Source organism: Peromyscus eremicus, chromosome 5 (assembly GCF_949786415.1).
Source record: "Peromyscus eremicus chromosome 5, PerEre_H2_v1, whole genome shotgun sequence".
Taxonomy (NCBI): domain Eukaryota; kingdom Metazoa; phylum Chordata; class Mammalia; order Rodentia; family Cricetidae; genus Peromyscus; species Peromyscus eremicus.
Genome location: NC_081420.1, coordinates 126,723,867 through 126,735,106, shown reverse-complemented (window position 1 = coordinate 126,735,106; position 11,240 = coordinate 126,723,867). Strand labels below are relative to the sequence as shown.

The 11,240-nt window shown below is 46.3% G+C and overlaps 1 protein-coding gene across 1 annotated transcript; it reads left to right on the top strand.

Annotated features, from left to right (window-relative positions):
* The first annotated feature begins 2,566 nt into the window (after nt 1-2,566).
* Nucleotides 2,567-3,416, top strand: LOC131910784 (zinc finger protein 22). The gene has a single exon (XM_059262666.1). The coding sequence runs from the start codon at nt 2,692-2,694 to the stop codon at nt 3,406-3,408; it is 717 nt and encodes a 238-aa protein (XP_059118649.1). The 5' UTR covers nt 2,567-2,691; the 3' UTR covers nt 3,409-3,416.
* The last annotated feature ends 7,824 nt before the right edge of the window (nt 3,417-11,240 follow it).

Here is an 11,240-nt window from a genome sequence, read left to right as displayed (position 1 = left end):
AGCCGCTGGGTCCCTGTTTTAAGTGTGTGGGGGGGAAAGGCCACGTGGGCTAGTGCGTGCCCTGCCAGGCCATCAACTGAGCTTTGCTGAAAGTGCCACCTAGAGAGACAACCGGTCAGCTGACTGCACCCAGGCACCGCGAGGGGCAGGGGAGCATCAAACTAAGACCTCCAGCAGACCTAGGCTTGGCCACAGGCTCGCTCGCTCGCTCGCAGGGAACCCAGAACGCAGCACAGAAGCGATCTGTTTCCTTCCTCTGGACACCAGAGCCACTTACTCAGGGTAGGGAGGACAGCCTTACCCACCCCACCAGACTTAATTGTACTTTCAGGGTTACTTAATGGGAAATGAGGCTTCCAATCCCATCAGTCCCACCTCCCCCCCTTCTCCCACACGTGTCCTTTGAGCAGGCCTGATCACATCTGTCCCTTTCTCCTTGTCTGAATAAAACTCTTGTTGGTGGAGTCTGTCGTGTTTGGTGACTTTTCCTCGAAGGGTAAGAGCGCCGCTAAAAACCATAGATAGTGCCTGGCTCTCTCACCTGCTTTTCTCACCCAGACTGTTCATTAGGTGAAACCCAGGTGAAACTTGTGGTCGTTCTCTGCAAAGTGGCTTCTTTTGGTATTTCAGCCCCCAGTCCCTATTCCTGACACTGTCAGAAGACCGGACAGCGCTCTGGGCCACCAGAGCCTGCAGGTCCCTCCTTAGATCCTAATGGCCTTCTATGAGCGCTCTGATCTGCTGTCCCAGCTGCTCCCTGGGTTGTCAGGAGGACTCAGGGTACCTGCCTCTGTAGGAAACACACTTGGGAGCCCGCAATCCAGGAACTGCGCATGCGGATCCCGGAGGGGCATGGCCTCCAGGGTGGGCTCGAACCGGTGCTGGTGGCAAGCAGCACTGCTGGAAAGCTCCGTTAAGCAACAGGGTAGCGAACAGGACGCCTTCACAATCAAGTTTGTGGCACAGCACAGAGGATGCCTCCTAGGCTGCCCCAGTGCCACTGGCCTTGAGGCTGCTTCCCAGACTGGTCCATGCCTCATTTCCAACTCAGCCTGAATTAAGAAGCTTTTGTTGGACCAGAAGCTGTCGCAGCAGGGGAAGCAGCGGCAGGGTGAGCCGGACTCGTCTCCTTGTGTTTCTTTCCAGTTGGCGATTCCAAACAGTCTGGTACATGGGCCAGCGAGATGGCACAGTGGGTAAAGGTTAGGCTTGCCACCAAGCCTGACGGACTGACGATGCAAACAGGTTTGAAGTCTCGAAGAGAATCCACGACAGTGCTCTGAGTCTGTGTTAAAGATTTTTATTCAACGGCTTCTGTGTTGTCTATGCCTTGTCCAACCGTTTCCAGTTACCTGCACCAAAATAAACTGGAACAAGATACTCGGCTACAAGGTTGGCAAAGAAATGCAGAATGCTTCAAGGCTGACTAGAGAGGAATTTTCCGTTTGTGAAGAGAAAGGCTTCATGTGGTGTGGTTGCGTGGTAATGGTTCATAAACACAAGCAATAATGGTGGTGTGCTAGCGAACCAAGTGAAGACGTTTTCCAGCCGTGGCAGTACCAGTGAACCTGCGGCCTTCTCTTGATTTCACGCTCTCTGCCATGTGATTTTGTGTTAGCACTATTATTTACTTGGTTTTTTTGTTTTGTTTTGTTTTTTAGTTTTGCTACGTTTAATGTGGGAGACATCTAATTTGAAATTATTTACAGTTTTTACTAGCTGTAAAGTTAGGTCACTGATTTGTACAGATAATCAGGGCACCCCCTCCCACACCACCCCTACCCCCCACCCACAGCTTCGGTTTTTTTCCTGGCTGCTCCCAGGCTAACAGCAGCGGTAAGGGGCATGTTTACCCTCTGACCAACCGCCTGGCTAGCTTACCATCTCCCGTTAGGAGTTTTCAAGCGTTGGGGTGGGGATTTTCAGGTCTATTTTGAGAGACACAGAAAGTTTCCTGGAAGTTCCATGGCAGCAGCTTCTCTGGGGAATTTGTTTTTAAATCCCAAGACTTGAGCCACATTGGCAGGCACATGTGTGATCTCAGAACCCACGGACATGACACACAACTAGGAATGGTGGCTCATCCGTGCTCTACCTTCATGATCTAAGGGGAGCCTGTGTTTGAACACACCAGGTACTGTCTTCTCACCTGTCACCAAACACAAGTCGGAACAGAAGGATGTTCTACTTCAGCCTCCTTTTGCTCGGTCCAGCAAGAATACACGAATATTATTATATGAATGTATAAAATATTCATTATTATCTGTCATTCATACTACCAACACTACACTATCTTCTATTTCATTTTTTAGATCAATTATTTTATGTATCTATGTGTTTTGCCTGCAGGTATATATGTGAACCACGTACATTCCTGGTGCCCATGGAGGTCAGAAGAGGGCATCAGATCCTGAAATTAGAGTTACAAACAGTTGTGAGCCATCAAGTGGGGGCTGGGAACCAAATCTGAGTCCTCTGCAAGAGCAGCCGTCCTAGACCTTGGAGCCATCCTAGACTCCAAAATATACTTGCTTTATTCTAAAAAAAGAAGAAAGAGACTTCCGGCGGGCGAGGCGCGAGGCGAGCACCGTGGCGGCCTGCGCGAAAATTTTGAGTTGTGTTCCTCTAGGATATGAGAGCTTAGTTCGGGAAGACAGCAGCATCTCTTGACAATACATTTGGCTATTCACCATGAGGTTAGGAAAGCCCAAAGGGGGTATTTCTCGAAGCTCAAGCCAAGGCAAAGCCTATGAGAACAAGCGTAAGACATCCCGCCAACCGCAGAAATGGGGGATGACCATTCGATTCGACTCAGGCTTGAGTAGACGGAGAAGAAACGTGGATGAGAAGCCTTACAAATGCACTAGATGTTCTAAGAGTTTCAGTCAGAGCTCCACTCTTTTTCAGCACCAGAAGATCCACACAGGGAAGAAATCCCACAAATGTGCTGATTGTGGGAAAAGTTTCTTTCAGAGTTCCAACCTCATTCAGCATCGGCGGATCCATACTGGGGAAAAGCCCTATAAGTGTGATGAGTGTGGAGAAAGGTTCAAACAGAGCTCAAATCTCATTCAGCACCAGAGGATTCACACTGGAGAGAAGCCCTACTGCTGTGATGAGTGTGGCAGGTGCTTCAGCCAGAGTTCCCACCTCGTTCAGCACCAGAGAACCCACACGGGAGAGAAGCCCTACCAGTGCGAGGAGTGTGACAAGTGTTTCAGCCAGAGCTCTCACCTGAGGCAGCACATGAAGGTGCACAAAGAAAAGAAGCCGCCACACAAAAGGGGCAAAAATGCCAGGGCGAAAACTCACCCAGTGTCCTGGAAAGCCGGTAAAGGAAGGAAGGCCGTGGCTGGGCGCCGCCAGGTAAAGGGTGCCGCTTCAGGTCTTTTTAAAAAGAAAAAGTGAAAGATGGAGGCAAGTGTGCTCTCTCTTAAGAAGGAGGATGCTTTATAGTAGAGCACCTAGATACCAGGTCCTTCCCTAGCATGGAGACTTGAGGAGTTTCAGAGCATTGGGCTGAAACTCTGAGTCCAGCTGCCCTTGTTTCTTTAAAAAAAAAAAAAATACATGAAGCTATGTGACATGGAGCACAAAGAACTGAAAAATATGTTTGGTGAGAATATAATATCCTTGACCTCAGTTGAAATTTCTTCCCTATGTTTTGATAAAAAGCATCATGTTTTCATGATTTACAAGTGTGTCAATGATTACTGTTTTTAGGAATTTCTGTAGACAAAATCATTAAAGGAATGAGTTTTTAAGTTCTGGGACAGACTATATTTTATGTTTTTTTAATGTTTTGTAGTTTATTAACCATTAGTATAAGTGTTGACTCAGTATTTGACATAAAATGCATTCAAGTTCATAGATTTTTTTTCTTTTTTGTTAGCGTATATTGTATGAAGTCTTGAGTTTCATTTTCTTCAGCGTGTATGATGTAGCTATATGATGTGCTTTGATCGTATCTGCCCTGGTTACCCTCTCCTCCTCCTTCTGATTTTCTTCCTCCCAGGCAGCTCCCTTTCCACTGAAAATGTTTACCCTAGGTTTTGTAAGCAAGAGAAAATGTATTTAGTTATTTTCTTGAGTCTGGCTTTCTTTGCCTAATATCACGATCTCCAGTTCTCTCCCTTTTTCTCCAAACATGATTGTGTTGTTTTGGGACAAATAATAGTTCATTGTAGTGTTGGAAGGCTTTAATGACAACCCATTTATGTTTGTTTCTTCCCTTCTACTGTATGATTAGAGGGGTTCAAAGGTCCCAATGTGGCTTTTCTTTTGGTTTTTGTTTGTTTGTTTAATTTTGTTTGCCAGCACTCTTAGAGATTCTGAAGACTCCAAAAGGAGAACCACAGACCTCCTGTCCCTGACCATTTGTGATGGTGTCATTGCGCTGTCACTTGCTTTCTTGATGGGTTGGGTTGACATCAAATCATGCCAACGGCCTCTTGGCATTCCCTTATTCTCTTACACACACAGCGCCTGCATGAATAAATTGTGTTTTACCAAGAAAGCCTCGGCTTGCTTCTGGCTGAAGAACTACAATGTCATAGACTGCACTTTGAATAACGCTGACTGTCTGAAACAGATATTTGTCCACAAGTTACTGGCCAGTGTACTGTAGCCCTGTTAGAATTTAACTTTTTTACTCTATAGCAGCTGTTTAAGAAGACTAGCGTACATCCTTCTTCCATCAGAACAATGCCAAACATACATTCCTGATCAGCCTTGAGCTCGAATTTCAATTTGTTCATTGAATGCTAATGTTTTTCTGATTTTTATAATATGTCCTTCCTGTATTAATGGCAATTATCCTTAAAAATAAAGAATGAGATATTTTTGCATACTAAAAAAAAAAAAAAGAAGAAAGAAAAAAATTGTTCCATCACTAGTGTCTTTGCTTATGTACAGGAAATTGATTATTAAAATGATTACAATGTAAAACTAAAGACCTCGTGGTCTTAGCAGGTCACAGCACTTTGGTGCTGTAGTAACATGACAAGTGCCTGGTGCCTGGGAGAAGCGGCCACTCTGGCTCACTTCTGCCCTTATTTCAGAAGCGCCACATTAGCACTGCGTGAACTTCTTCTTTACTGGTTCTCAAGATGACTGCGGGTGCTTACTTAGAGTCCACATGACACTCGGCCAATTTTTCCATGGTAAAAGTTAATTTAGTAAAGATTGGGGCTTTTGGGGGGAGTATTTGATCCTTTTGAACTTATGCAAGGAATCTCAGTTTGAGATAGGAGATGTTTAGGTTTTACTACTGTGTCACTTTCTGCCTTAGCTCTCTTCTCTGTTGCTGTGGTAAGCACCATGACCAAAAGCAGCCAGATGGAGGGAAGGGTTTATCTCATCTGACAGGTAACGGTTCATCATGAAGTCCAGGCAGGAACTCAAGGAGAAACCTGGAGGTGGGAACTGAGGCTGAATGATGGAGACTGCACTGCTTACTGGCTTGCTCAGTCTGCTTTCTTATACCTCCCAGTGTCGTGACCACCTCGACCAGCAAGGAACACACAACACCGACCTCTTCTTTCTGCCTTTATTCAGGAACCTTGAACAATCTTCTGACCCCCGGGGAAGCCAGCCCATGCCCTTTATAGCCACTGGGCAACCAACCCTGTAGTGCCACGTGGACAATGCCGATAGGGTCAGACATACGCAAGCAAGCCAGATTCCACACCCAAGCCAAATAAGGAGTTGTTTATCCCAGAGAACACCTGCCATCGGGAAGGCGGAAGCTGGACGCCGGCGCCATCTTCGAGGCGCGGCCGTGCACGGCTCTCTACATCCCAGGACCACTTGCCCAGGGGTGGCATCACCCACAGTGTGCTGGGCCCTCTCACATCAACCATTAATCAACAAAATGCCCTACACATTTGTCTACAGGCCAATCTGACGGGGCCATTTTCTCAATTGAGGGAATAATTCCTCTTCTCAGATGACTCTAACTTGTGTCCAGTTGACAAACCTAACCAGCACACCTTGTAAAATGCATTCCATTGACCTGTTGGCCAACTATTGTACACAGACCAGTACGGGCCTTCCAGCTGGTAGAAAAGGTTTGACAATCTGCTTTTCCATCTTTGCCAGGTGATAAGAAATAAGAGAACAGGCTGTTCTTCTTTCTAGAAAGCACACAATTAGGAAAGCCATCTTGTGAACCCTGGAGACTTTAGAGAGCATGCATAGTTCCCATTTAAATATGCTAGGAAACAGTCAGCTTTACAAATTCTGGACAAATGAATCATATAGCTTTTTCAGTCCTATTACTTAAGATACTTGAGCCCCAACCTGGGCCTGGTAATGTGTGCTGTGGTCAAAGCATCTAGGACATAAGAACAGGAGGAGCAGGAGGATCAGAGGTTCAAGACCAGCCTCAGCTACATAGTGAGTGCAAGGTCAGTCTGGACTAAAGGAGACCTTGTTTAAAAAAAAAATCCAAAAAGACAAAAACAAAAGATTCTTAAGCCCCAAATGTAGTGTGACTCTCTCTCACCTCTATGTCAAAGAGTTCAGTGAGGGGCTGGAAATGGAAATGGCCCAGGAGTTAAGAGAGCACGCTGCTCTGCCAGAGAACCTAAATTTAGTTCCCAGCACCCTTGTCAGAGGGTTCACAACCACCTCGAACTCTAGCTCCAGGGGATTTGATGCCTCTTCTGGCCTTCCCAGACACCTGCATTCAGGTGCACATACCCAGAGCCACACACACATAAACACATAATTAAAATAAAAATAAATCTCCAACAAATCCACTAAATAGGCCTGAGAGCATGGTAAGAGATTCCTCCCAAGCCCTCAATTCCATACTCTTCGTTTACTTATTTTAAATATATACAATTTTATTATTCTTTGAGAATTTCAAACATGCATAGAATGCATTTTTATTATATTTACCCCTCTTCCCTCTGAACTGAAGCATCTCAGATACCCATCCTGTTTACTTTCTTTTCTTTTTTTTTAATCTGAGTTTAGTTTATTTCCCTTAATATAATATTTTCCAGTTCCACACATTTTCCTATAAATATTTCTAGTAGCTTTAAAAAATGTGTATGGATGTTTTGCTGGCATGTATGTCTGTGCATCTATACTTGTGTGCCTGGGACTTGCAGAAACCAGAAGAGGGTGTTGGATCCCCTGTGACTGGAGTTAGAGATGGTTGTGAGCCACATGTGGGTGCTGGGAATCGAACCTGGGTCCCCTGGATGAGCAGCCAATGCTCTTAACTGCTACCGAGACTTCTCCTCCCCAGTGCCCCTCTGTAGTGGTTTATTATTTTTTATTGACTATTTGGGAACCACACATCATGCATCCCAATCACACTCACCTTCCAGTCTTTCTATGTCTGCCCCCTTCCCGGTGACCTCTGTCCCCCAAAAAAAGTCTATTTTGTGTTGTGTATACTCACTGGAGCATGGTCAAATTCCTAGTGGCCAGCCCCGCAAGGGAGGATGAGTCTTTCTCCCCCTGCATCTATGCCTAGAGTAGGGTGAAGCCAGCTCCCCACACCCATGCCATGATCTGCATCACCATGCTGTGGGCTGGTGGGGGCCAGCTCTCCCATAAGGGATGGGACCAGTTCTTCAGTGCCCATGGACATTAACATGACTTTAGGGAGCAACCCAGACTTCCAGCATCCGCATGGGCTTCAGTGGTAACACGTGCCGCAGACATCAGTATGGCCCTTGGCCGTTTCAGGACCACTGACCCACTCATGGCCCTCAGCAGCTGCATGAACCATGAACCTCAACATGGCCTCTGGTGGTTACACATGGCACTTACATCAGCATTGCCCCCCAAGGCAGCAGAGCCCCGAAAACAGCAATAGCAGCACAGACTGCTTATGTCCATGTGGATCCCAGGCTTCCTCATGGCCTGGGGCAGTAGCATGGACCACAGACACCAACATGGCTTCCAGTGGCATTGGGCCCTTGGTGCTCCTCCCAAGAGGTCCAACCCAGAAAGTGAAACTTTCCTCATCTTGGACCTCAGGCAGCTGGGCGGGGGGAGACACACAGGAGGGGGTGCAAATCTGCATCTGTACAGCATTGGGCTGATATGACTGGACAATGACAGCATGTCAGCCCCTTCTCTCGCCTGTCACCAGCATCACATCTCCAGTTCTCTCTCTACGAGTGCATACACTGGGCCAGGTTTCCATCTTTCCCACCTCTCCATCACATTTGTTCATTGTAGTAGTGCCAGCCACCCCAGACCATGAGGCCAGGACAGCTCCTGGGTGTCTTCTGCCACCCAGGGGTTACTTATTTTTTTTTTAAGATTTATTTGTTTTTATTTTATGTGTATGAGTGCTTTGCCTGCATTTTTGTATGGGCAGCATGTGAGGGTGTGGTGCCTGAGGAAGTCAGAAGAGAGCATTGGATCCCCTAGGACTGTAGTTAAAGATGGTTGTGAGTCACCATGTAAGTGCTGGGAATCAAACCCAGGTCCTCTATAAGAGTAACCATTGCTTTTTACTGCTGAGACACCTCTCCAGCCCATTCTTTCCTTAATTTAGTAGGAACTTGGAAAACAGTAGACTGAGAGCCATGTGGGCTATGGAGGTCCAGCTCACAAGATTTCAGAAAGGAACAATAGCAACTGAGTTAGAGACCATTCTTGTGATATTTTGGTAAAGAGGGTGGCTGCCTTTTGCCCTTGTCCAAAATATCTGCCAGAAGCTAAACTGAAGAGTTTTGAACTAATGTCATTGGCAGTGGAAAGTTCAAGATGGCCTAGCATTGGCTGTGTCACATGGTTATTAGTGACTGCTCTTCTACAGATCTGCAGTGAACACAAGCAAGCAGAGCAAAGAGAAATACAAAATGCATAGTTTGAGAAGAAAAAGAGCACCAAGGTTTTTGTTTGTTTGTTTGTTTGTTTGTTTGTTTGTTTTTTAGGCAGTGTTTCTCTGTGTTGTCCTGGATGTCCTAGAACTTGCTCTGTAGACCAGGCTGGCCTAGATCTGTTTGCCCCTGCCTCCCAAATGCTGGGATTAAAGACATGCACCGCCACCACCTGCATAAGCACCAAGAAATTAATGTTGGAGCCAGTTCCTGTGCTCAAGAAGGTGAGAAATTCCATGCTAAATGAAATAAAGGGAGTGGTACCCTCGGTGCAAGACCCCACCCAGCTAGCCCTGCAACCAATGAAAGGAGAAGGCCTTGGTGATCTCCTCTGCCTAAAAATGATCAAGTCAAACATTATGCAAATGTAATGCAAGGATGGGGCCAGGTTCCAGCCTCAGCAGGCAGCAGAACTTGACAATTTATGCCTTGTGGTTCTGGATTTAAGGAAACAGGAGTAAAGGAGTTAACTTCCTCTGCAGTTAGTTAGAGCCGCTGAGGCCAGGCATGTGTCAGGGGAGTCCCTCTCTACATGGAGACCCAAAGAGGCCATTCTGTGAGGCTGTGAAAATGAAGCCTGGATTGCATAGGAGAACCCAAGATGTTGAAGATGCCAGAAGCGTGGGGTAAATGCCAAAGAGACCTCCAAACTGGGAGTAGAACCAGACCAAGATAAGTGTGTTGCAATCAAGACTGAAAGGAATGGGAGATCTAAACCTTTGGGCATCAGATTGTAGAACTGCAGAATTTAGAGTTTCCTCCTGGGTTTCAGTTCAGCTTTGTTCCAGTATTTCCTTACTATGCCCCTTTCTCTCTCTTTAGGAATGGTAATGTATATTCTGTGACAATGTATATCGGAAGTATGTAATTTGCCTTTTGCTTTTACAGGGAGTTACAGTTGAGAGAGTCTCAGAAGAGACTTTGGACTTTTAAACAGTTCTCAGACCTGAAAAGACTATGGGGACTTTTGAAGCTGGACTGAACACATTTTGCATTATGATATGGATACAGCCTAGGGGGGCCAGGGAGTGGAATGTGGTGGTTTGAATGACAATGGTCCCCACCAGCTCATGTATTTGAATGCTTAGTTCCCAGTTAGATGACTGGAAACAGGAAGGGTTGGCTGGGCATGTCCTTGTTGGAGGAGGTATGTCACTGGGGGTGGGCTATGAACCTTCAAAGGTCCACACCAGGCCCAGGCCCAGGCCCAGGCCTGATCTTTCTGCCTGCTCCCTGTGGATCAGGATGCAAGCTCTTACTAGTGCTCAGCACCATACATGCCTGCTGCCATGCTCTCCACCATGATAGCCATAGACTAGACCTTCTGAAACGGTAAGCAAGCTCCCATTAAATGCTTTCTGCTATAAGTTGCCTTGGTTGTGATGTCTCTTCACAGCAATAGAACACTAAGACACTTTTATTATGTAATAAGTCGCAATGGCAGTGGTTTTAGGGGTTCAGGAAGGAGAGGACAGTCCCACTCACCAAATGCTGAATGGTACCTCACCTTTGTGCCAACCCTTGGAGGCCCTGGGCATGTCATGTCACTCTTCTTTAAGGTTCCGAAGCTCCAACAAGTGATGAAATTTGCTCAAGGGACACAAAGTTGAAAAATAGGTCTGAAAGATCCGTCCAGTCATGCCAAATTCAAAATCCTATGATCCTTTCCTCTATCTCTAATTCAGTAAATCTGATGGTGGGCCTGAGAATTTTAGTTAAAATTTCATGGACAACTCTGAAGACCATGAAGTGTGTGAGTGTGTACATGTGTGTATGCATATGTATGTGTGCACACTTATGTTTTTTTGAGGCAGGTCTCACATTATAGTTCAGATTTTGAAGTCACTATGTAGTGTGGGTGGCTTCAATCTCATGGAGGTCTCCAGCTTCCTAAGTACGAGAGATGCACTGCCACACCTGGAAAGAACAGCTAAATTTAAGGTCTATTTATGGGTGTTGGAATTCTGCCCTCACTCCAGCTATATGACTGCACATACAAAGTTTGAAGTCTTGCATCTTACGTTATCAATGGGTGTTGGCGACTACGTACGCATGGCGTGGTCACACAATCTGTGCCTTAAAAGCTGGATACAGACCCCACGTTCTCTCTGCTCTCTCTGCTCTGCTCCCTCTCTACCCACCCCACCATCCTTCTCTCTCTCCAGGCTGGCTCCCCCCCCCCCCTTCCCTCCTAATAAAGCTCTGAAAACTAACACTGGGTTCTGTCATTTCCACGTGGTAACCAGCACCGCCACCAGCGCCGTTTATCCTCCTTTCAGTGGGGAAGCCACCTTTCCTACAGAACCAACCAAAATGACGCCGGGAGTTGTTTTTAATGTACTTTGACAATCCCAAACACGTCTTGTGTATTTTAGTCATTTTCATGGC